The 26732-nt window shown below is 49.1% G+C and overlaps 1 protein-coding gene across 1 annotated transcript in view; it reads right to left on the reverse strand.

Annotated features, from left to right (window-relative positions):
- PEBP4 (phosphatidylethanolamine binding protein 4) overlaps positions 1-26732 on the reverse strand; it is a 186343-nt gene that overhangs the window by 68622 nt on the left and 90989 nt on the right. Inside the window, 1 exon segment of the mRNA XM_070261264.1 lies at positions 23854-23952. Within this exon segment, the coding sequence (XP_070117365.1) occupies positions 23854-23952 (99 nt within the window).

Genomic DNA, 26732 nt, shown 5'->3' on the forward strand with positions numbered 1-26732 from the left:
CTGTGTTCAAAGTCTCACAATGGCTGTGGGGAGAGCCCAGGACACACGTCTAGTCCCACACTTCCCGGGCCTCAGTGTCTCACCTGGAACACGACATTGCTAAGTCTCCTTTCAGCTGTAAAATTTGATTGTCCTGATGGTTATTCATATGCTATTGGTTGGATTCTAAACTGATAGAAATTCTAAATTCTGGGTGGCATTCTAGTAATATCTACCAAGAAGTCCTGGAATGTGTGAAACCTTTGACCTCTGAGAATTTCTTCTAAGAAAGTCACTACAGATGTCAATGAAGGGTGGGTGTTTACAACTTTGTTCATTGCAGCACTGGTAATAATATAAAAAAATGGATACAACCTAATGTCCAATAGTGAAGGACTGGCTGAGTAAATTATAGTACATCCATATGGTAAACTACTTCTGCACTGAAAATCATGGTTTGGAAGAATATGTGTTGACATGGGAAAATGTTAATGATATATTGCTAAGTAAAAAAGCAGGCTATGTTACAGAATGTACAGTATGATACATTCATTTTTAAAATTTTTGATTAGGACACAGACCAAATCTTTAATTAATGTCATTTTTTTCTTCTCTTGGCAAGCAAGTAGAGTATTATCTGGAATAATGTAACTAAAAAATGAAACAGAAAGACAGAGTTATACACTAAGTGTGTTTATGTGAATTTTTAAGTCATTAGGATGGAAAGTAGGCTGCCACTGAGTCAAGGAAGTGGAGAGATTCTGGAATTACAGAATTTTAGAGGTGGCATTTCATTCACCCTAGAGATCCTGGGGCCCAACTCCTCACTCCCCAGATGAAGACGTTCAAGCTCAGTGGGAAGTCTACGCCACTTACTCGTGGAGATGGGGCTGGGAGCCAGGCCTAGAGCAACCTCCAGTTTACGCCAGCATGTGGCCCCTCCAGAGAGACCCAGGTGGCATTTACAAGGTGACCGCACTCCTTGGCACCCTGAGGTGGGGCTGCGGGTGCTGCCCTGCCCTTTGCACCTGGGGGGCTGTGCCGCTCAGGGCTACTCTGGGGTTGCAGGACTGTCCCTAGGCCAGCACAGCCCTGCATTGCCACTGACCTGCCTCTGGGGAGATGGCTGCAAATGCCCTGTGGTCCATGCTCATGCAGTAAGACTGCAGCCCTCTTTCTTATGCAGGAGCTGGCCTCTTCTCTGGCCCTGTGGCCAGCTGCCCACCACGGCCTCTATCATCTCTTGCCTGGACTTCTGCAGTAGCCTCCTAACAGGTCTCCCTGCTCCTACTGGTCACCCAAAGCGTCCAGAGGGCTTCTGCTAAAACCCAGTCAAACCCTCTCCTCTGCTCCATGCCCCAGTGCCTCCAGATACACAGAGCATGCCTGAGCCCTTACCAGGCCTTGCCTCGTCTGAGCCCTTCACTTCCCCGACCTCCACCCCCTGCCTACAATTCCTCATTCGCCCCCCACTTCCCCCGGAGCCGCACAAGCCTCCCAGCTTTTCCTCAGACACAGCAGGCGAGTCCCTGCCCCGGGGTTCTTACACCGTCTGGGCCCTCTCCGTGAAGGGCTATCCTCCCACGTTTCTGTGTGCCTTGCTCCCTCACCTCCTCCAAGTCTTCATTTGAATCTTGCCTTCTCAATGAGCCCTCCCTGAGCACAGTTCTAATCCTGCAAGCTGTGTCTCCCCATCACCCTGCGATCCTGTTCCGCATTCCGCCCGCCCCCCCCCCCCCCCCCCCCCCCCCCCCCCCCCCCCCCCGCCCCGTACTTCTCAAGCCTTCTGATACGCCAGATTGTTTCCTTCTTTTTGGTGCTTATCCTTGCTTGCTTGTCTCCCTCCTCCAGAAAGTAAGCTCCATGTGGGGAGAGATCTTTATTTTGTGCACTGATGCATCCAAAGTGCCTAGGATAGAGGGTAGCCACTCAAAAAGTGTTTGTTGAATGAAAGCAGAAAATGAGTAAGAGTCAAGAACTTAGAAACATTTCCCCTACGAGGAAAACGTTCGGGGGAAATTTAAGATAGCTCTCAGGGAGAGGCAACGTGGTGTTTGGGGTAAGAATTGTGGTTTAAATCTAGATGAAAGTTTGCCCACCCTACACCCCCATCTCTAACTCTTAGCTGCAGAGCCACAGCTTGATTCCGTATACACAGAATCCTCCCTCTGCTGGCCAGACTCCTCCCTCTGCTGGCCTTCAACCTAGCCTTCAGCTGTGCGGGCTGTTTGACGACTCATGCGTTCATTCATTCGCTCCCTCACTCATCCGTTTATTCCTCACATATGCCAGTGCAGAGCCAGAAGCCGTCTTGCCCTGAGGGAGGTCAGAGTCCAGTAGGGCAGCAGAGGCCCGCAGAACTGACTGCCCCGCGAGGGCGGCCCCTTCATAAGGGACGGATACAGGAGCGGGGGAGGCTGAGGTCGAGGAGGGATCCTCCGTAAGTCATGGGGAGTTTGATCAGGCGTGTAAATTAAAGTATGGGCGGGGTCAGAGAGAGAAGGGGAAGGAAGACGTGCCGGCAAGCGCACTTGGCAAAGGCTTAGCAGTGGGAAGAACACCAGGAATATTTTGGGGCTGCCGCGGCTGGGTGCAATGGTAGGCTCATGTGGGGTTGAGGGGGATATAAAGCTGGGCTGGGTCCTGACCTTGCAGGGTCTTGTGGCTCTTTGAAGGCTTCGTTTTCTAGTTCCGAATTTGTACATTTTACAGGCTTCTGGAGAAACAGAGAGTTGGCTCTTTTCTCAGCAAACAGACGGGGTTTAATTGCTGTTACTGTCAGTGTAGTTGCAAATATCATATAAAAAGGGCTTTTTGGCTAATTGTTTTTAGAATAAAAATTCAAGAACTATGTATAGATATTATGCATCCAGGGTACTTTAAAGATCAAACTGTTTACATTACCCTTAAATACAGTCTTTAGCATGAGGCGCTGGGATCTGTGAGTGACTGGGACATGCAATGATCCCCCATGGCTTAAGAGGCTGGAACAATACGACAGCAGTAACTTTTTCCCAGGGTGGGGGGTGAGGTGGGGGTACAGCCAGTGCCCTGTGAGTGGCCTGAGGCCCGGAAGAGTAGACAGCTCGAGGGGCAGTGTCACGGGCCTCATTAACCTGCACTGCTGCTTCCCGCAGACAGCCCACCGCCCCACTGCGCGCACACACAGAGAAAGCTGGAGTCCACGGGCGGCTGGGGGTGCTGGGGGTGGCAGAGGAAGGGGCTGCACTGCTCGTGGGCTCCCGGAGAGCCTCAGGCTCTGGGGCAGGAGGAGGCTGGAGGCAGCCAGGTGCAGGTGGGGCTCAGCACCTCCCACGTTGTCTCCTCTCCTCACCTTCTTCCCGCAGCCCACATGGATGGAGAGAGTTTTTGAGCCACACAAATAAAGCAAATGCATATCTAGTCATCATCCTCCTGTCTTCACGCTCAAGCCTCTCTCAAATCTTAATTTGGGAGTTTTTAGAAAGGCAAATTTATCTGTGAAACCATCCAAATTCTATTTTATTGGAATCCTATTCTCAAAGAATGTAACTGACTCTTGAGAAAGCTGTGGGCTTCTCCATTTGATATTTTCCCAAACTATGTGCGTGTGCATGTGTGCACATGTGCGCATTTGTTTTAGGGTTCTCTACTTGTCTTATGTACAAACACATAATGCATATTCACAAGGAAGCTACAGAAGTGTGTGTGTGTGTATTCATCACATGTATGTGTAATACAGCACAGACTCCTGTAAGCCAATATTTGAGTTATCATATTTAATTTATTCAACAAACATTTAATTAGCATTTCCTATTCATTAAACACTGTCCCAGCTCTGGGGGTAAAGCCTCTGCCTTAGGGGTGAACACCGAAACCCCAGGAAGTCTTAATCCAGGGTTCCCAATGAACCTTGCGGAGGGCTGTGTCGACCACCAAGGGAGCTAGGCGGACAGGTCAATAGATCAGTGTCCCCCTAGTACAGGAGAGACAGCCATTTGGGTGACACGGCAGCATTGGAGTTCCCTGCCATAGGTGACGTCCCCAGGCCCTGGGGTTGCAGGGCCATGCCCCAGTGGAATACTTCTAGGTGCTTTTGAGGTGGAGATGAAAGAGCTGGGGTGGGGACTGGCATAATCTATCTATGTTTCCAGGTGTTTTTCAACATCTTCCTCCTCCAGGAAGCCTTCCCTACTCATCCTAGGCATAACCGTCTCCCTCTTACAAGCTTCTCCTACTGTCTGTGCAACTTATGAGACCCTTAACATGTCCTGCTTTATGTTGATAAGTACGATTTTTGTTCTGAGCTTATATTGCTCTTTCAAAGAACACTCAGGAAATTTCTACTCAGTGCCTGCCCCTGTGCTTTGGGAGACACACAGATGAAGAACCCTGGTGCCTGTAAGGAACTCCCAGCCCAGTAGGGGGCCAGGCGGGCAAACCTGTACTGACGAGTGCCAGGTGTAGAACAGAGGTGTGCATAGGGTGCTATGGGGGCAGGGCACTGGGGGGGTGGCGCAGGTGGCTCTCAGGCCTCCACCGCGGAGGTGATGCTTAGAAGCTCCCCAAAGAAACCACAGACTTGTTGGAACGGATTCCCTTTATATTATCTTTATATATTCTCTGTATAGTTGGAGACTAATTCTCTTTATATTCTCCATAGCTGTGACGATCATATTGCCTGGCAATTTAATTTTTTAAATAGCTTTTAAAAGTCTGATTATAAAACTATATACATTATAGAAAATTTGGAAAAATAGCCAAGGCCAAAAAAAGAATATAAAATCACTCCTAACTCTACTGCCCAGACCTAACTGCTCTATTTTCATGCAGATGCTTCCCAGTTTTTTCCCCACGCTTATTTTCCAGTGCAACAAAAATGGGTTGTGCTCATAGAATTATTATTTGCTTTTTCTTTTCACATAACAATATAGCAAGAGTATTTTACTGATGTCCTTTCATATTCCTCTTCAGTCATTTTAATGACTGCATAATATTCCATAGACCATAATTTATTTGCTAATCATCTCTTGTTGGACAAATAGTTTCTAATTTTTCGCTATTTTAAGCCACACTGTGGTGAATAGTCTTGTAGATAAATTGCTGTTCACATCCATTATAATTTCCTTAGTATAAATTTCTAAATGGAGATAGTTGGGTCAAAAGCTACATACGGCAGTAGGCCCAGAGGTGCAGCGGTTAAGTGCGCACGTTCTGCTTCTTGGTGGCCCGGGGTTCACCGGTTCGGATCCCAGGCGCAGACATGGCACTGCTTGGCACACCATGCTGTGGTAGGTGTCCCACGTATAAAGTAGAGGAAGATGGGCACGGATGTTAGCTCAGGGCCAGGCTTCCTCAGCAAAAAGAGGAGGACTGGCAGTAGTTAGCTCAGGGCTAAACTTCCTCAAAAAAAAAAAAAAGCTGCATAACTTTTAAAGGTGTTTGACGTTTGTTACATTCTGCCAAATAACCCTGCAAAAGGTTTTTTTAACAACTTACACTCCCGTCAGCACTATATGGCAGGATGCTGGATGTTATTATTATTATGATGATTTTTTAAGAAACAAACCCAGACATTGTCGCTTTAACGGCTGCGGGCAGCGTGGGTCGCGGAGGGGAAGGTGCTCTCTTGTTTTGTCTGCCTTTCTGACCAGCAGGGTAGATTTGCCTTCTTCATATGTTTCTCCTGTATTTCTTTTTAAAGAATCTCCTGTTCGCGTCCTTCGCCCACTCTTCTATTTATTGACACAGGAGCGACACCAGCTAGCGCTTCCTGACTGCCTGCTCTGTGCCGGGCAGTGTCCCAAGCGCCTTACAGGATCCACGGAAACGCGAAAGCTACGGGAGCGCCAATCGGTCAGTCATTTCACTCCTGCCTTTGCAAATATGTGTTCAAAGTTCTTTTCCTGTGCTGAGATCAGAGAAATATTAACGTATATTTTCTTTTGGCTCTTATATGGTTTAATTTTAAATTTGATTTTTAACATTTAAATATTTAATCCATTTAGAATTTATCTTGATTATGGTATGAGAAAGAGTTTCAACATTATTTTTTTCCCAAATGATTAGCCAGTCATCCCCAGATGATTTATGGAATAATCAATCTTTTCTCTTCAGATTTGAAATGACTCCTTTATCCTATGCTGAGTCTTTTAATCTGTTTTAGATCTTTCTCTTCTGTTTCAATGATATGTCTGTGTATTATCTCACCAGTACTATACTTTTTAATGTAGTTTTATAATGTATTAATATCTAGAAGAAATCTTAAGTTCCAATAAAAGTCATTTTGTCAAGTTTTAATAAAAATCTCTTTCTTATCAACAAGGAATATGGGAGAAAATTAATTTGGGAAATATCAATTTATGAACTTATGATATCTCTCCATATATTAAAGTTTTTCATATTTTTCGTGAAAGTTTTTTAATTGAAAGTCTTCACACTTATTATGTAGTTTATTTATCAATATTTTACACTGTTTATTAGTATAAAATATAAATGGATTTACCATATTTTTGAACCAAAAATCAATATACTCATTGATAAGATTTTTTAGTGTTTCTAAGTGTCAAAGACATTTTAGGAGGTGTAGTTTGCATGCTGACACGTGGGAATTTCTGAGCATTTCTATAGTTAAGAGGACAAGATGGGAATATTTAAAAATGGAAGAGAATTGTCAAATCCCAGAGGTGTGGCCTCCGGGCCAACGCGCCAGGGCAGGGCCTGCACCACGGATGGCACTCAGGATTTACGAATGGCTCCACACCAGCATGTCGTCAGACACTTAGAGTCAAGGGGTGGCAAACACAAAGGAAGGGTTGGAAGCAGTGACTCAAGTTGGCTCTTTCACCTGCAGATTCACCCAGTCCCCTTGGCACTCCTCAAATGGTACACGTGTGTGTATGAGTGGCTCATTTCCGCGCTGAGTTTTGCGTCTCTTGAGGGCAGGAGTTTGATCCTCCCCGTTTAGAGCCCCCACAGTGCCCAGCAGAGCACTGAACTCAGAAGGGTGCTCGATAAATCGGAGCTGAGTTGAACGGAATTGTCTCCTGCCATTATAATTGGGCAGTTTGGTCAATAACAGGCAGCTGCAGAGGCTTCCTCTGGGCGGTGCTCTGCACTGGCTCTGTGGAGAGGACACGCCAGGCCCAAAAGAAGGAAGACTTGCCACACACCAAGGACCAGCTCTGCAGAGAATGTCAGCACCCCAGATGGTCAGAGCTGAAAGGGGCCTAGGGGACCATGCAGGCTAACTCTCCATTTCACCTGGGAGGGCACCAAGGCCCGCGGGGGTGACTGAGCAACTCAAAGTCAGTGAACAAGCTGGCAGGAGGCAGTGTCATCTGAAGGCGATGTGGTCGGCTTTAGGTAGCATTTGGAAATTGGGGAGGCTTTGATTTGGGAGAGCAGAAGGGAGAGGATACTTAAGGTAGGGGGATGGCAAAAGAAGAGGAGGGACGAGTAAGTCATCAGTTGTGAGCAGAAGTGGCAGTCGGCGGCAGGGGGTTAGTCGGCGGAGGGTTTGTGTCTACTGGAGGAGCCCGTTGGCAGACTGCTTCAGGGTCCGCACGGTCAGAAGGAGCAGGGGAAGAGAGTCTTGCTGTTGTCCACGAGTGGGACAATGCAGTGCATGGTGACAGCCTGGCCAGGAGATGAAAGCATGAAAGGCTAGGTGGTGAGGGAGAGTGCCCTGGCAGGGATGGTAGCTGGGTAGGGCTGATGCCGAGAAGGGCGGTGCTGTGGGTGGGGGGCCTGATGTGCACCAGGGCAGGGGGAGGGCGAGCAGTCTTCCCAAGGGGCTGGGACACTAGGGCAGGTGCCCCCGGACAAATAGGACAGGAGGCATGTGGAGTCCAGGCTACATCGTGTGGGAGGGACTAAGCGCTAAGTGGGAGGGCTGGGGGAGGGAGGGGTCGTGGAGTCACATGGAAGGCATATGCAACAAGGTGCATTTTGAACAGAGTTTTTTAAAAAGAGCAGCTTTTGGAGAGACGGGGCTCCAGGTGCATTAATCATGTATTTTATTTTCTGTATTTTATGATGCTTTGACATCCTGAGGGCTTGCTAATTGTGGACAGACTGCCCCGCCCAGGGCTGGCTGATTCCTAGAGCTACGAACAACTCTCCTGTGAGCACGCCTTTCCTACACAAACCAGCCAATGCAGAGGCCCCCACCCACCTCCTACATCTAACTTCCCCACACCAAGCCAATAGTCCCTCGTCCTAATCCCCTCAGGGCCAGGGACCAGGCAGCTAGAGACCACCCCACAGCCCAGAGCACAGCGACATTATTCACAGTCTCCAGTCCTAAGATTGCTCAAACTGTGCACCCTGCTGGCCCATTCCAGGGCCCAGGAAAGGCCTGAGGCGGTGCTTGCCCCTTGCTCCTCCTGCCTCCTGACCCACCTCGTGCTTCCCTGTGTGGCCTTGTGTGCTGTGGGGTGGCGTGACATGGCATGCTCCTTTCTCTTGGGAACTGTGACTAATAAAACTTCTTTCAATGGCATTGATCTCTCCGCGTCATCACTCAGTCACTTCTGTAAATTAAGTCCTGGTCCAACCAACCAAAGCACAAGGAAAGGGAGCAGCCAGAGAGTCCTGGGGCAGCTGGTGTACAGGAAGGAGTCGCGCTCTGGCTCTGGCGGAGACAGAGCTAGGCTCAGACGCCCTCCTTTCCTTCCACTCTCCCCTCCTGCCCCCTCTTCCCCATAACTCGCTTTCTTCACCGCCCAGTGCCCTCTGCTCTGCTCTCCTCTGAGCGGCCCAGCCAGAATTCCAGTATTATTTACTGCCGCTTTGAGTTTGGGGCTTAAGCCAGTCTGTGACCTCTCCCCCAGGAAGCAGCGCCTTGAGCCTGGCCTTCTTACGGTGCTTTCCTGCTATTAAGGAATTTCAGGCACCTCTCAAGCCAATGGGGAAGAGTTTGGGAGGGAAGGGCGGGTGGACCGAGAGAACTTTCCCGGAAACTCTACCATTGCAGTCCTCCGCGGGGGCCAGACGAAGCTCTCAGGATGGCAAAATTTGAGTGTGAGAGGGAGAGGAGGTGAGAGCTGAGTGGCCCAGGGTAAATGTCCCTATTCTCCTTCCCTGGAGCCTTGGTTAATCACCCAGTGACTGCCCCAGGCCCGCTAGGCACAGGCGGTGGGTGGCTTCTCTCATTCAGCGGGCTTAGGGCAGTGAACGGAAATTTGGGACCCCTCAATTCTGGTCCACACTCTGCACCAATAAGCCGAGATGCTCTTGGGCCTCAGTTTCTTCACCTCTGGGATGGAGCAGTAGGACCACATCAATCTGAGTGCTCTTCCAGTTGTGGAGACCCAAAAATCCATGAAGCAGGGAGCAGTCCCTCAGCCCTGCTGCCAACCCCATCCCAACTTCAGGCCGTGTGGAGGCCCTTTATTGCTCATGGCAAAGGAAAATAGAGGTCCCTGTGCTGTGCCCTCCATGGCATAGTCCCTGGGCATGCTGCTCCATCTTGTCTCCTCCGGCAAACGGCACCTCAGGCTGCAGGGTGTACATGGTGGGGCCTCACGGAACTGCTCCTCAGAGCCCCTGGGATAAGCGTTCAGATTTACTCTCTGGAGTTGGAGCCCAGCTCGGTTGGGTTAGTGTCCTGCCCAAGGCGGGGCTGCAGAGGGCAGCAGACATGCTTCTTGGAGCCAATATGCGCAACTCCCCGATCCTGTGGGAGAGTGCCAATTCTTATGTACCTTTCATAACGTAGGAACAGTCCAGAAATTGGCTGAATTTGCCTCAAGAGAGGCATATATGCCTCCTTTGCTTGGACTTCTCCTCCTTGCCCACCCCAGTCCTACCTGGCCTTTCAGGCCCCGCCCACCCCTCCTCTCCTGCCCCCTCCCTGCCCCCTCCCTCGGAGCTGCTGTCGCTCTTCTCTCTACCCAGCCCAGTACTTCCTAATGGTGGTCCTTAGTTTTAAAGTCTCCCCACTCCTCCCCAAATGATGGAACCTCTCTGAGGGCAGGCTCTTTGTCCTGACATCCCCGACACCTCCCCCAGGACTTAGCACGGCAGGTATGAGTGGAAACATGTATGAGGAGATAATTCTGGGGAAAGATTAACTCAGCTTTGGAAAATCTTTGTGAGATCACAGCTGTGCTTGAGAGGAGAGACCGCCTCCTCACCCCAGAAAGGAGGTCAGTCACCGAGGGCAGGCCTGGGGACACTCCACATTTGCAGACATCATCTCATTCAAGTCTCACATCAGCCCTGTGAGCTGTGTGGTGTTTTTGCCTTTTACACACTGGCGCTCATGGAGGCGGGTCATTGGTTCAGGATCACAGAGCAGCCATATGGACCCAGGTCTGTCTGATGCCATTTTCCTGCTTCTATCACTGTGCGCACTGCCTCATGCAGCACAGGGCCCTGCTACTGGGGACGGGTCCTCACGGAGGCACCTGTTCCTGATGTGCAGGAGACACAGAGACCGGAGACAGCAGTGGGAGAAAGCTAAGGGTGGGGGCAGGGCTCTTGACCTCTGCTGCCTGGAGGCCAGTTCCCGAAGAGATGGAGGTTTCTTTTAGGGACATGTATATTTCTTAGGGAAAAGGCAGAACATGAGCTCACTCCTTGGGAGACGGTTTTGTAAAAGCACATGCAGACATGCATCTACACACACGCATGCACACACACATATGCACAAACATGCACACACACACAGGCATCCACACCCAGAGCCGCCACAGCATGGCTCCCCAGCCACCGCGGCCCTCCCCCCACCAAACCCCGCTCTCCCTCCTACCCTATATGTGCAATCTTGCGAAAACTCCACCACTCTTAAGGTTAATAAGGCTCATTTGCTTAAGATAGCACCTGTTTCTATGGTGACTCCTGCCACCCAGAATCTGTTCATCAACTGAGACAAGAAAACAGTGACTTCCACCCTCTTTGAAAGGAAAAAGCTAATTCTTAGCCAAGGGCTTGACAGGCCAGCAGCCCAAGGAGCTCTGGGCATCTGTCCTTCCACCCTATGTAAGTCCCTCCCTGGGGACCCTCCCCCACACCCGAGCAGAATCCCAGATTCTTCCTGAGCACTCTGGACCGTGGTTTCCTCCTCCTCCTCTCTCTGGAAAGCAACAGAGCCCGCTGCGGGGAGGGAGGTCGCTTTCTCCTGCCCCTTGGCCTCTGATGTCTCCACACCAACTGATTCTACCGTGCCTTTCTGAGGCTGGCAGGAGAAGGCCGGGAAGAACTTGGGCCTTCCTCCCCATCCTGCTGCCCCTACTCAAGGCCTGTTGCTCACCCTGGCATGCCTGGATTCCTGCAGCCACCCCCAGCATGCCTCCCGCCACGGGGCTGTCCTCCTCCAGTAGCCGCAGCAGGCTGCTGGCTGACTGTCCTAAACCAGGGCTGTCCAGGCCTCGCCCTGCCCACTGGCCCACTCTGGTCCTGAGGCCTGGGGCTGAGGTTTATGACGCCGACATGACACTAGTCCCAACTGCAGGTCGCAGCTCACTAGAGAAGTAGGTTCCAAGGCAGATGTTGCTAATAATAAAGCTCCAGTTGAGTGCTTTACCTTTCAGAATAAATGGGAGCAGCTTCCGCGCTCTCCTCCAACAATGCCACTCTCTCTGGCGGTCTGAAATGCTTTGTTGACTGGAGAGCAAGCGGGCAAGTGCCCAGGGAATTGCATGAAACATGGGAGCTTGTTTTATGTGTTTGGAGGCCCAGGGGAGTGTGTTCTGCATCTGAACAACATTTTGGGAGAAAGAAAGGTTAAGGACTGCCGCCTAGAAGAGCAAGGACGGACTCACAGATTCTCAGCTCTGGTCCTTATCACCCAAACCTACCTACCTGTCTCATGCTGCAGGTGAGAAAATGGAGACCCACAGAGGGGCAGACCCTGGAGCAGCATCACCCAGCTCACAAGTGGCCTAGCGCGCTAGTCTTCTGAATCCTGGTCCCAAGCTCTTTCCAAAGGCTCACGTGGTCCCCTGCTAAATAGAACTGCCTCCTCACAGCCTCTAAAGCCCTCCATGCCCTGGCTTCTCAGCCTCTGTTTGCTCTCCTCCCAGTGTGTGCTCTGCTTTAGGCAGGCTGGTGTCGGGCTCACTTATCGAGGCCCGGCAGCAGAGAGCTGGAGGAAGAAGCTTACAGACGTGGCACCCAAGCTCTTGCCCGATCCCTGACAGAGGCTTCTTCTTGAACATCTCCAAAGACCACTCCCTCAGCCCCTCCTCAAGAGACACCCTTACAGCCCATGGATGTAAATGCCCCTCACGTGTCCTAAAGTCAGGCCTCCCCTCTCAGCCTCTCTTCTGACTGCCAGGCTCATTTCAATCTCCTACTTGAAATCTCCACTTGATACTTAAAGAGCATGTCAGAATTAACATGTCTCAGACAGAACTTTAGATCCCACCTTGCACTCCAACCCGCCCATCTCCCAGTGTTCCCCATCTAAGTGAATGGCTCCAAATCAAGGAGTCATGCTTGGACCATCCTTCACCCTCCACGTGTAATCCATCGGCAAGTCCTGTCAGCTCTTAACCTCAAAATAGACCCCGAAATGTCCTCTCCATGTCCACTGCCCTCACCTTGGTGCAAGCACCCTCATCCCTCCCAAAGGAGCAAGGTGGCCTCTTGGGGCCACCCTGCTGCCATCCTACACAGCAGTCAGAGTGATCTTTTCAAAGCACAAAGCAGTTTTCATCCTCCTGTTTAAAGTCCTCCGAGAGACCATGTGCCGAGCTCCGTGCCCCGGGCCTGGGGACAAGGCCCTCAACAGTACTTCTCAGTCTCAGATGTGCATTTTTTTCTTTCTTTCCTTTTTTTTTTTTTTATTGTGGTATGAGCACTTAAATGAGATCTCTGCCCTCTTACCGAATTTTCGAGGGTGCACTATAGTATCGCTGTTGTACAGGAGATCTCGAGAACTTAACCACCTAGCATAACTGACACTACACCCTCTGAGCGGCAACTCCATTTCTCCCACCCCTAGATGCACATTTGCATCAACTGGGGAGTCTGAACAATAATGCTGCCTGGGCTCCACTCCCAGAGAGTCTGACTTAGCTGGTCTGGGTGCATGTCCCAGGGGATTCTGACCAGCAAGTGGTCCGGGTTAGGAACCTCTGTCCTCCATAGCCTCCCTCGCTGCCCTCACTGAGCTCGCCTCCTGGTCGCTTCCCCCTGATCACTCTGTTCCAGCTGCACTGGCCTCCTTTCTCTTCCTGGAACACACCTAGACTGTCCCTGTCCCAGGACCTTCGCTCCTGCTCTTCCCTCTGCCTAGATGCCCTTTCCTCCCTTGTTCACCTGGTGAATTTCTACCCTGCTCAGGGGTCACCTCCTCTGTGGAGCCTTCCCTCTTGCCCACCTTCTCTTCTCCCATGAGACTTAACTCCATTCCAACACTCCCCACTCTGTGCTGTAGTCATTGATTCACTTCTCTGATGCCCTCACCAGGCAGGGAACTCTTCCTTGGAAGGGATTTGACTTTGTAAACTTTTGATATTCAGGGCTTGAATGACACCCACTGCTAAGATGTGCTGAACACATGCAGAATGAGTGAATGAACAGAGATCTCTGACCAGTGCAGAAAAAGGGGAATTATAATCTTCAATGATGTAAAAGACTCTACTTCTATTGATGTGACCTAAGTTATATTAACTTTCTTAGCTGCTGCATTATAGCTTGACATTCTATTATTAGCTTAAAAATTAACTAAAACTCCTCTGATCTTTTCCCCTCCTGAACTCCTGCTATGCCAGATCTTCCCCATTCTGTACTTGTGCAATTGACTTGAAACCTAAATATAGAACTTTAGATTAATCCCTATTAAATTTAATTTTTTCAATGCAGGCCCATCCTTCCAATTTGCCAAAATTAACCACCTTGTGTCACCCATCATATTAGCAATTCCTTGAAACTTTGTTTGACTTACGAATTTGGTGGGCATGCTATCTGTAAAGATAGTAATAAGATGGGGGCCCATGCATGTCACCAGGTTGACACTAATTCACTAGTCTACACACTTCAGGAATGGTTTGTTAACAAGACACAAAGCCACCTAACATAATACTCATTGAAGCTGTATTTCTCCCCCCTGCTCACAAGGTCATCAGGATTGCCTTGGTCAATCAAGCTGTACTGTGCTTGCTTACAGCTTTCTCTCGGTCCATGGGACCAGTGCATTTATCAACAAAGAAATCTGAGTGGTCAGGTGTGACTTGTTTTCAGTGAACCTCTGTTGACTCCCAACGTTCACTGTTTTCTACGTTGTCTCAGGCCATCTACTTATTAAATTGTTAGTGAATTTTGATTCGGATCAAAATTTCACTCACCAGCCTCAATTTGGGAATTTACATTTTCCCAGAAATGACTTTGTGATTGTAAACCTAAGCCCTTTCTGGACCTTGAAGGTGTAACTCTGCAGATTGCAGAAAGGCTTTCTCAGGAGAGGGGACAGAGCAAGTAATGGTCCACGAGGCCTGAGATGCACGGGAGGTCTGAGATGCCACAAGCAGTTCAGCAGGGACACCATGGGGCTGGCGGGTTAGGCAGGGCCAGACCCTCAAAGGCCTTGAATAAGGTGCTGACCACGTGGGACTCTGTCCTGATGGACTGAGGAGTCACCGAAGGGCTTCGACTAGGGAAGCAGCACAATCATATTTTTATTTTTGAAATATCATCCCAAGAAGGAAAGATAAACTTTTGTAAGGGGTAAGATTATAGGAGGGGGCCCAGTTAGTAGACTTTTGTGATAATAATCTAGAGAGAGGTGACAAAGGACTAAGTTAACTCAGCTATCTTGACTTTTAATTCTATGTTTATGATTCTTTTTCTACCCCATTCAAACATCTGATTTTTCGGTTATTCCATTCCCTTCCTGGAATTCAGTCTCTTGTATCTTCTGACTTTTCCAGGTCTGCTCACAATTCAAGACCTAGTGCAACTCCTGTCTCCACTGTGAGGTCATCAGAATGATGTCACTCCACCTGTCCGTCTATCCACCTACCCAACCACTATCCATCCATCCATTCATCTATCTATTCCTTCCTTCATTCTTTTATCCACTCATTCCTTCATGCCTTCATTTATTGATTCATTCAACATTTACTAAGGGCCTTCTAGGTTCTGGGGACTGTGCTAAATGCTGGGGATATAGTAAGACCAACATACAGTTCTGCTTCCCAGGAACTCATGGTCTAATTGGGAGAAGAGACTCATAAACAAACTCATGTGATGAGGGCGCTAATAGAGATTTGGCTGAGTGTGGTCGGAGCACAGGGCAGGACTGACTAACATGGTCCGCGGCCATCAGAGTGAGCCTTTCAGTGGGGGTGGCATTTGGGCTGAGCCTTGAAGGAGGAGTTGCCTCACCCTGTGGGGGAGGGTGCTCTGAACTCTCACAGCTCTTTGAGCCTAAAGAGTCCAGTTAGAGCTGCCGCTGTACCCTGTGAGTTCTCCTCTCTCTTTCCTGTACTTTGGGCTTGTCTTTCCAATTGGGTAGCAGAAAAAACACATTTTAAATTCATCGAACATTTATTTATCAAAAATCTCTATCTAGCTATCAATCAATCAATCCTCTATCCATTAATATTTTTTAATAGCCACACTGCTGAGCGCACTGCAGGTAAAATCGTTGGTGCCAACACCTCCTTGTTAAGTCTACTGCCTGAGGTCGCTTTTCCACTTAAGGTCTTTTAAGTGATAACCACGTGGGCAGCTCGTTCTCCTGGCCAGGCCCTATCCTACCTCTTGAGAATGACATATGCTCCTGCCCATCAAAGGCTCAACTTTCTAGGCTTCCTATGGAGGGTGATAGCAGATGGAAGGAGTAGAGAACCAGCAAATATATAGCACCTGCTGAGGGCCATGTGCTGGGCGCTTTACACATTTTATCTCATTGAGTCCTCACTACATTACTGTGAGGTTGACGCTAGTGTCCTCTTTTACAGATGAGGGGACAGACTCAGGGAGGTAAATAATTTGCTCACAAGAAGTTGGGGAATCTCCCTCCCAGGTCCATGCCGCACTCGAAGGCCCAGCGTCAGGGCTGTGTTATGACTGAGGTGGGTGTGGCCAAGAAGGGAGGCTGAGGGCAGAGGGCCAGGACCCTCACACCAGCACCATTGCCTCTGTGCGTCCACACCTGGCCCCGACATGAGCTGTCACACGGGCCAGGCCTGGGTAGCGGGGGTAAAATCTCCCGAAACTCTGAGAGGTAATCTGGCCTCGTGACTCTGCCTGTGGGCTCTGGGGTCAAATCCAAGTCAGCCACTCCCTAACTGTGAGCTCTCGAACAAGTCGCGTAACCCCTGCAGGCCTTAGTTTTCCTGTCTCTATTACCCTCCTCTTTGACTTTTGTGAGGATTAGACGAGCTGTCCACGAAGGCACACTGCCCCACATGCATCCTAAGTGCTCAGACGTTTTCTCTTGTTTTCTTGCTTCCTCTCCCCTCTCCTTTTGCTCCTTCTTTTTATTATTCCTTCTTTAGTTATTACTGTTGTTGTTATGTGTTATATATAACATGAGCTGTACGAAGAGTGTGTCTAGCCAGGTGAGGAATGTGGCAGATGGGAACATGGTTTGAAGCTGCCCAGGGGCACATCTTATAGGTCTCCGCTCTAGCCGTCTGTGCAGTGGGGAGGTCCCCTGGGCCACCCGTGAGTGAGTTCTTTCAGAGATAGGCAGCTGCCTCCTCTGTGGAGTGTATGCTCAGTTCTTAGGCAGTTCAAATTCTTAGAAAGTTCTTTCCTATATGGAGCCAAAATTTACTTCCACGTAAACTTCACCCATTGGTTCTAATTCTGCCCAGTGGAGCACAGCAGGATGTCCCCGTTTTCCAACTCGATCTCTTCACCTTTTCAAGCACAGCTTTAAAGGCAGCTCTCACGTCCTCATTCCGCTGTTCCAGCAGGCCACCACTCTACCTCTTTCAGTTCCTGCTCACCTGCATGGTTCCTGCAGGGCCTCGCTGTTCCGGTGGCTCACCTCACACTGCTCGCTAGCCTTCTTAAAATAGTGTGGTCAGAACAGAAGACATTGTTGCAGGTGTGCTATAAACAATGCACACCAACAGAACTTTCCTGGGTCAAGGGACGATCGCTGTGTCCAATATGCTGCCACCAGCCCTGCTTTGTCTCTTCCTAAGCGTGTGTGCTTGGTGGTGGGGACGGGGTCCCAGGGGACAGTGCCGGGCCCAGGTTCCTGATGTTAGGGTGGGTGGGTTTGGACTCTTTGTCCCACTCTTATCCACTTTATAGCGCTGGCCACGAACGGGACCCAGGGCGCCACCCTGCATCCCATCAGAGCTGAGCTTAGAATTGGGTGAGAAAGACAGTGCTGTTCCCTTTGGGGCATCTATGGGTGTGTGTGAGTCAGGTGTGTGTGTGTGAGAGAGAGAGAGACAGAGAGACAGGGAGAGAGAGAGAAAGGGAGAGTTTTCTGCCTGATCCAGGAATTCTCCTGGATGGCAGAATTGGTTTCCATAACGACTTTCTGATATAAACATATTTGATAAAAATAAGTTAACGGCGGAGCTGTGGTGGAGCACGATTCTCAGAGTGGAGAGAGAGAGAACACTCTTCGAAGAACAGCATCTTCTCTCTTTTTCACCCCTCCCGGTCAGCCTCTCTATACGTACTTTCCGTAAACCACCCACAAAGCTGTTTACCGCATTCCTGTATCTACGGCCCCTTCCTGCCTGAACACATTGAATTCATATTCTCTCTCGCTCTCCCGCTTTCTCCTTAGTTACCTGAAGCATACAGTATGTATGGGATAATATGATAAATTCATTTCCAATTCACTGCATTATCCCTTGAATATTTTAATGACTCATTGAATGGAGTAAAAAAAGCTATTTCAAATGAACAATTATGCTGCATTAGTCTGAGGGCTGATTATATTTAAACACTGCTCCCATGGATAACAGGACACAGCGACCTCAGCACACGAGAGCTAATTTGGCTCTTATCTCCAAATAATTGTACACCGCAAATTACCATGAAAACCTAAAGGGCTTTAAAAACATTCATCAAAAGATAATATTCCACTTTGTAGCAACATTTTATTTAAATTATTTTGAATGGGAGTGAAGGCATCTCTGGGGTGGGACAATGACAGCAAAGTGGGGACCGAGAGTGATAAGGAAATGGCGAGGGTGCTGGGCTGTGTTAAAAATAAAAGCGAAAGTGTTGGGGACTGAGTGCAGCCCTGAGAGGGAAACACACTGTAGGCCCCTCACCCTGGCTGTGGCCTGGGATGAATCCTGGGGACACTGATCTGGTGCAGGGGGTCACAGGGCAACTCCCAGGAGCTGAATGATGGGACTACCCCCCTCCCCCAACTACTACCTCCACCAAAGCACGCCTGGTTCAGATCAAGTCCTCCAGGCTGGACCTGAATCCGCCTAGACTCGAAAGGCAAAAGGAGAAGCTGTTTGGACCACAGGGTTTGTGTGGTGGGACAGTGTCTAGAATTCTCACGTTGCAAAATATGAATCCAATAGCCTTGGGGAAGGTGCTAAATCTAAGTGGCTGCTGTGGTCAGATCTCAAAGTTGGGGCTCTAGGGGAAAGAATCTCATTTATTGAGGTCCTACTATTTTGTTCTGTGTCAGGAGCCTTAATCTCCTTGAACACTGGGAAGCAGATACTATTGTCACGTCCATTCTAATGACGATGAAACTGAGCCTCGGAGATTCCCACTGGAAGTAACGGAGCCTGGTTCATCTGACCCAGAAGTGCAGGCTCCTTCCCCTCCTCTTCAGGGTGGCCACGTAAAGTCTGCTTTACAACGAGGGCCCGTCTGCATTGTCCCCACCGCCCAACGCCCTTTGCGGCCCATAGATCTCTTGGGGCGCATAAGCTAAGCCTTGTGGGTGTTTATTACTTAAAACGGACTCTAAGAGCGCAGGGCGAAGCGTGCACAGAGAAGTGCACAAGTATTGGCAGCAAAACTAAAATACGGGTCTAAAGAAGGAAATCACGAATTAATCCTGTTTTCATGGTTTGACCTCTTTGCCTGAACTTGTGGTCCTGATAAAGATTGTTTATTCTTGTTCTGTTTATTATCATTACCTTGCTTCTGGGCATATAGAAAATCAGAATATATAATATATATAATATCGATGCATATACCAGAATAAATATATATATGTATGTATATATATTTAAATTTCTACAGGATATGCTGCTGGATTGATTAGGAACAAAGATAAATTTGCCTCTTTCTATAGCACCTCTCTCTAGGGACGCTTCTCCTCTTTGCAAATGTAATTTCCTTTTTCCTTGTCTCAACCCTGAAGAGTAAGGGTTTGTGTCAGTTTTACAGACCAGAAGCCGCAGTCTCAGAGAGGTCAAGTGACTAGCCTGAGGTCACTCAGTAGTGGGACCGCAGATTCAAACAAAAGTGTCCTGACACGTGCTGACCGCATAACGGGACGCAAGGGGCTGTGATCATAGCCTGTTTATTGGGTGTCCCAATTATCTTATTCACCTACTTAGAGGTCCTTTAAAACAAACATCTCTCATTATGGAAAAATTTAAGCCTATAGGAAAGTAGACACAACAGGGAACTAACTCCAAGAGGGCCTTTTAATTCTACCAGAGTCGGCTGCGCCTACGGCTGCCAAAGGCCGAGGGAACTGAGGAAACAGGAACTCGCCATTTCTCTCTCTTTCTTAAAACCAAAAAGATATTCAGGGCAAATGCTCGAATCATTGATGGTTTCTAGGAAGATTTTCCTTTTTTGAAGAAAAAAGGTACTCCTGTCTCCTTAATTGTTCTTAGTGTTCTTTGTCACCAGTCATGATAGTCTTTGTGGAAAGTATTAATATACCATCTTTCTGTGTTCAATATTCCCATTAACAATAAAAAGCCTAATGAAAATATCTGCGTAAACAGCCCTGAGCACTAATTTCAGAGACAAATAGAAGACGAACCAATAAGCGTTTCTTCTGAAATGAATGATGCAAATTAATTGATACCTTAATTAGGCTTTAGCATGAAGATTATTAGATTGCATCAGAGCCCAAAGACATCTTAAAGGAAAAGCTGAGGATGTGGCTCTGGGGGAAGAAAGACTCTCTGTGTCAATGCGCTGCCAGAATTTCTTTTGCTCAAGAGAGATTTTCATAGCGGGGCGGAGAAGCTTCATGTGTCGGTTCCCGCCTGCCCTAGCCTGGCCAGGTTTGGGGACTGAAGTCTCGTCACGTCCCTGAGCTGATGGGTACTCATGGAGGTAGGAGGTTCCACCCTGAGCGAGCCCCTGGTGCCCTCGTAATCCCACCCGTGCTGCAGCCTCTTTCTCTGCCTCACCGAGTTGAAGCCCTCAGAGGGCAGAGACTTCTGCCACTTTGTCTGTGTTTTTGACCCCAGTGCTAGCGGTGCCTGACTTCGAGCGATAATGATAACATGACAGCAGTCATGCAGAGCTCCCTGTGCGAGCTTCATAGCAAGAGTGTGAGGTAAGGACCTTGGTGTCCCCACTTTACAAGTGAGCATATTGAGACACAGGTTGAACGATTTTCTCCCAGAAATCACACAGCAAATACTAGTGGATTCAGATTCAAACCACAGCAGTCCGGCTCCAGATTCCTTGTTCTTAAATGCCACGCCGTAGCAAATAGCGGTCGATCTATACTTGCTGAATTAAATGAACAATGGCTACCATGAACGCTGGCCCCTCCTGATGGAGTTCTCTCCAGTTCCTAGTTTTTATTTAAGGACTAGAGCTTTCTCCTACTCTCTCCTAGCCCCTGCTGTCCTCTTTGGGTGACTGCAGATGGTTCCTATATTCCTAAGAACTGATTGAGGTCCTGTTTCAATCTGGGCAAACAGTCTGAAGATTGTCTCTGCTGAGGGGCTCCCAGGGCCATGGTGACCCAATTAGGCCTGGGCCCCTGATACCAAGGCCAGCCTAGCTTCCACCATGTTTGCCTCTGTGGTTATTGTGTGTCTCAGGGCCATCGTCACTCCCTGTCCATAGGGAGTGACTTTATGGCAGGCCTTATAGCTGAGGCTGCTTACTGCTAAGGGGTGATGAAATACTTTTATGGGGTTCAAAATGTTTATCAGGTGCATTTGTTTACCAAGACAGCATTCCCTGGGGAGGTTACCCAGAAGCATCCACCCATAAAAGGTAATGGGAATTAGAGCCCTGGGATGGTGGGGGAACCCAGAGATTCTGTCTCCCACCTGACAGACAGGGCATGGTGGCACGCCCCTTGCCACAGTGGACCTGGCAGGAGAGGTGCGATGTGAACACAGATCACACGGGACGGCAGGAAGGGCGTGCAGGCTGAAGTTGGGGGGCCTGGATTGAAGACCCACGCCGACAACCCGCAGGCTGAGAGACCCGTCACTCAGTCTCTCCAAGCTTTGCTGTCTCCATCTATAAAACGGGGACAATGCCTAGTTCACAAAGTGATGGCAAAGATCAAAAGGAAGTTTCAAAAGTGATTTTCACTTGAAAATCGTTCCACAAATGGGTGATATTAACAGTGACCAAGGCATTCTGACGCTGAACGCTTCCGTCTTCCTTCAAGGTGCTAAGCTCTTCCTGGGTGCTTGTTAAGTGTGGACGCTGTGTTCTCTCTGACTGCTTGAGGTGGTGCCCGGGAATGTGCATTTCAACAAGCTGGCCGGCTGCTGCAAATGCGCTCTGATGTTTGAGACCCCTCAGCAGCACTGACGCCACCCCAGGGGAAGTGCTTCTGGGTTTGATTGGAGCCCTCTCTTCCTCTGGCCAAAGGCCACAGCCTGAGACCTCCACAGCCTGGTTTGTACACTGGCTTGGCAGTTGGTGGAATTTGGGAGCTGGTGGGCCGGCTGAGCGGATATAGCTGAGGAGGGCTGCTGCTTCCTGCTGGACCCCCAGATCATGGAAAGTGGGTGAAAACTCGACTGAAACCGAAGCCTCCTCCAGCCTAAGCCGGCAGGCCAAGGGCATACCCGCCAGGTGGCCCTGGTAAGCTCTGTGGCTTAGCAGCCTTGCTGGACAGCTGCCACCTGCCACCTGCTCTGCTTCTAAGCTGGGATGCTGAGGCTGAACCCAGGTTTGCAGCGTGGCTTTGTGAGAGAACGGTCCTGAGTGCACACTGAGGTGGGGGAGGCGGCCCAGGGTACTGCAGGCCTGGAAGGGAGGGAGTCTCGTGGCCCCAAGGCCCCTCACTCTGAAATCATTCCATTCTCCACAGCTTCTGAAACCTGGCCTCAGAATTGCCCAGCAGACCCCTCTTCCAGAAAGCCTCGTGTGCGTGGGGCAGACTGTAAATGTGGCGTCCAGAGCAATACTACTCTCTTGAGAGTTTCACCCCCTTATGACCACCAGGTGTCCCAAGTTCAAAAAATGGCAATGCTCTCTATTGGGGCAGGATCCAGAATCTTTCCCCTCCCTGCCTGGCAGCATGAGCCTCCTCCAGGTCTGCCCCTTTGCGAGTTTGTGGTGTTTCAAGGCTCTTCAGTAGGCCCAGGGGCGCTCGGAGGGGAATAGGTTGGAGCAACACCCCTGCTTTCCCTCGGGAGCCTGGCTCAGACGCTGTCCAAGAAGCTGCTGCCGGAAGTCTCCTGGAGGGAGCTCCTCCCACGGCCGCAGCCAGGGCTGCCTCCAAGGAGGCACTGTCCACCTGAGCACCTTCTGAAGGGCCTGTGGTCACTGGGCAGGGCTCGGTTGCCAGGGCAACTCCCCCCACACCCCCACTCCAGTGGCTGAGAGCCCCTGGCTTCCTCAGGAGAGTCAGTAGCTAGTTCAGACTGATACCCCTTCCTCCACCCCATAACTTTAGAAGGGAAAACATAAACTCCTTGTATTTGTGGCATTCTCTACATGTTAGCAAGTGCTCTCAGTAGGCTCTCTCACTGGATCATCACAACAACCACATAGAGAAGGTAACAGGGTTCCTGTCTTACGGAAAAAGACAAAATGCCCAGAGGGTTCAAGACGCTTGATGGAGACCACAGAGTTGGGAACCAGCCAAGCCTGGATCCAAACTTAGTCTTCCTAGTTCTGAGTTCCCATTGTCTTACGGGCTTGATGCCTTTGCACGCGCCATACAAAGGCCATCCGCAGGCTTTCTAGGCACAGATGCCTGAAGCTAGTGTGGATTTTCCCAAAGTGCACTGCCAAGCACTCGTGAACAAAAGATTCAATAGTCAAATGAGATTGGAAAATAAATGCATATTATACAGTGCATGTTATGATATTCAAGGCTCTAAAAAGCCCTTCAGTGATGAATGGGATTAATTGTTTAACTCAGAGTCTCCAAAATTTGTTTGGCAATAGAGCCTTTTTTTCCCCCACATAATGCCCAATAACAATCCACCAGATTTGCATTCCTCAGACCTACTTCGGCTAGGGTGTACCAGGCTTCTTCACAATTATGGTGATGACAAAGGGGCAAAAATGAGGGGAGGCCACTTGTTTCTGTCCAAAGAAAAGGAAATTGCCGCGCCTCTGGCCCACCAGGAGGAGGCGCTCCTGCGGGATCCCCCCTGGCCAGTACCGCCACCAGGACTGCACAGGATCACCCGGTGCCCCAAATCCAGGCCCCTGGCAGTGATGTGCTGGAGCCAATTGTTAAATTTTCAGGAATCTTGTGACTCAGTCATTAAATCATCAGTAGCTTGAAATTGGCCAAGATGGGAATAGTTATACTACAGGAATCAGCAAACACTACAAATTGGGGCTTTCCCCTCCTACCTTTTATCCTGAGAGACTGTTGACCTGTGCACCACTGATCCTGGGACATTTTTTGAAATTGTTAGAAATCTTGGGGAGGTGCTGTGACAGGTGGGTGCTGCAGGCAATCTGACAAAGAAGTCCTTGCTTATCAGAGTCCTCAACCCTCCTTACTGAGAGCTGAGAACTGCACAGAATGATAATCTTTCAGCTACAATCCCACATAAATCAGAAAGTGCCTCCTGGCCTGCTTACCTTGATGTCTGTCACCAGCCAATGTCTCCAGAATTGGGCACTGGGAGAAGATCGGCTAGGGGCATCCGGATCCACCATCACCAGGATGTAGGTTGCACCCTGTAACACATTCACCAAAAGCAAATGTAGCATCTAGAATTCCGACAGGAAAACCACAAGGTGCAGACTCTCCTTTTAGCTCAGTTCTGGCTAAAATGACTGACCAACCCCATGGCTTCCTACCCAGTTCACCCTTGATCTCATGACATTCCTCTTGTGTCACGTGTTTATTCTCAGGGAAATAGAAGCCCATTAAGCAGTTAGCTCAGTAGCCGCTTTCCCTTTATGAAGAAGAAGTCAAACAACCTATTTCCTATGCACCCGAGTTCCCAGCAACGTGCTGTGCCGGGTACTGCAGAGGAAACAGGAGACCCGAGACAGGGCTTCTGTTCTCAGGACGCTCTTGGTGGAGTCTGAGAGACTCACTTTTCATTCAGCAACTCTGCGAGAGCTTCCCGTCTGTCAGGAACCATGCCAACTGCAAGAAGTGCCATTCATTCCTTCAACAAGCATTTGCTCAATACCTACTATGTGCCAGAAACTAGTCTAGGTGGTAGGGACCCAACAGAGAACAGGAGAGTGTGACCCATGCTTTCAGGAAGCTTTTCTTCTAGGTAAGAGACAGATTTAAAAAAACACAAAAAACAGGAAATGTAAAGCTGTGATTAGTGCTACGATTAAAATAAAATAAAGTGGGGCGAGAGGGAGAAGCACTCTGAGAAGAGGAAACAGCTGCTCCAAAGGCCTTCGAGTGGGAGAAAGCAAGGGTCTGGGGAACAGAAAGAGCGCCATGTGGCCGGGGGCTCGACACGGCAGGGTTGGCAGGTGGGTGAAGGCCCCACCGCAGAAGCCTTTGTAGGCCCGGCTGAGGAGTGGGGCTTAAATCCATAGAATAATGAGATTACTCATGGAGAGATTAGACATGGAGAAGAAAAGAGGTGTCATGGCTGAACTTTAGAACATGCTAATGTTGAAAAAGAGCAGAATCTGGCAAAGGAGCCTGTGAAACCAGGGAGGTGGGGGGATGCCTGAAAAGTAGGTATCGTGGAAGCTAGGGCAGAAAGTGTTCCATGCGGTCACCTGTGGCAGACGCTGCCGAAAGGTAGAGCAAGATGAGGACACAGATGTGACAATGTGATTTGACAACTTGGAGATCGCTGTTATCTTGGCAACACCAGTTTCATTGGACTAGAAAGGACTGATGTTTGATCACAATAGGTAAAAATGATAAAAAAAGAAATTTTAGTGCAAAGGACAGCTGAGATGTGGAGTGACTGTCACTAGATAGGAAGGAAGAGTCAAGAGATCTTTTTTTATTATGATTTTTGAAAAGATGTGTGACAGTCAAGCATGTTTGCAGGCGCATGGAAACGGTCCAGTAGAAAGGGAGATATAGATGGTAGACAGGAGCATGGGAATGAATGCAAGAGGCAAGAATCTGGGGGGTGGGAGGGGAGAAGATCCAGAGCAAAAGTCCGGGGGCCAGCCTTTGGTGGGTGCAAAGGACACGCATTAAGATGCAGGGGAACTGGAAGATGTGGTGGCAAGCAATGACAATACTGTCTTGTGATTCCTTCTATTTTCTCAGTGAAATTAGAGGAAGGTCATCAGGGCAAGAGGGATTATAGGAAGTTTGGGGACAGAGAAGAAGGTGTGAAATAATCATTTTGGAAAGTGAGAAACTGAATGTATCACAGGTACGTAGTGAGGTTACTACGCCATATTACATCCTACAGCTGTGTGCTTTTTAACTGTTCAGGTGCAGACGTGGAATAAGTGGTTATTGAGCCTAACGTGGATAGGGACTTAGACTGGCGAGTAAGATGGAAGAGAAGGGAGTAAGAGAGTAAGAAGTAAGATAAATGGAGAAGAGTTCTGGGCCTCCTCCGGATCTGGAGGGAGAGACAGACATAAGTACGGCATGTGAAGTGCCTGAGTAGAGGAGCACTTGCCAGGTATTAAGGGAGCACAGAGGAGGGAGCCTAGGAAGGCTTCACAGAGTTGTCTTGTGAGCTTGATTTTGAAGCATGAGCTGATACAGTGTCAAGTAAAGGCCTCTCTAGGCAAAGAGAAGGGTGTGTTCAAAGGCATGCGGTCTCTGGGGAATGGCCAGAATCTTGGTGTGCTGGGAGACAGGGCATCTAGAAAGGAATGGTAGGCGACAAGGCTGAAAGATTATTGAGACCAGATAATAGAAAGCCTTACATGTCTTAAGTCGTTTATAATTTGTTTTGTAACAGGACCCACTCAAATTGTTTGAATAGACAACTGACATGGTTAAATGTGGCTTTGGGAAGGCACATGATGAGGAAGAGTAAAAGACTAAAAGCATAGGAAAAAAAGGACAACTGGGATATTGCAAAGAAGGATCATGAGGGCTTGAAAATTCAACTAGGAGCAATAGAGATAGAGCGAAAGGAGAGGCATTCGTACCTACAGTCACCAGTACGAGGTAACTGACAGGCAGATGTGGGAGGGGGAGAGGCCCAGGATGACTCTGGGGTTCTCTCTTGGGAAGTTAGGTGGACTACGGTAGCATGAATATTAGGAGTAACAAATTTGGGAGACAGCGAGTTCGGTGTGGAAACATGCAGGCAGAGACGTCCTTTGGATGGAGCTATGAGGCTAGAGCGCTCTCAAGACTTGGCATGTGGGTAGTGGACATGGGATGGATGAGACTGTTGGGGAGAACTTTAGAGTAAGAACAAAAGAATTCTGGGAACTCAGAGGGGCGGGGAGAGGAGAGACTGAGGAGAAGACGGTGAGGAGGAGAACCAGGGAGCATAGCGAAGAGAAAAAGGGTTCAAGGAAAGTGGGGCTAGGGTCAGTACCAACAGAGC

This window comes from Equus caballus, chromosome 2 (assembly GCF_041296265.1).
Source record: "Equus caballus isolate H_3958 breed thoroughbred chromosome 2, TB-T2T, whole genome shotgun sequence".
NCBI classification, from domain to species: Eukaryota; Metazoa; Chordata; class Mammalia; order Perissodactyla; family Equidae; genus Equus; species Equus caballus.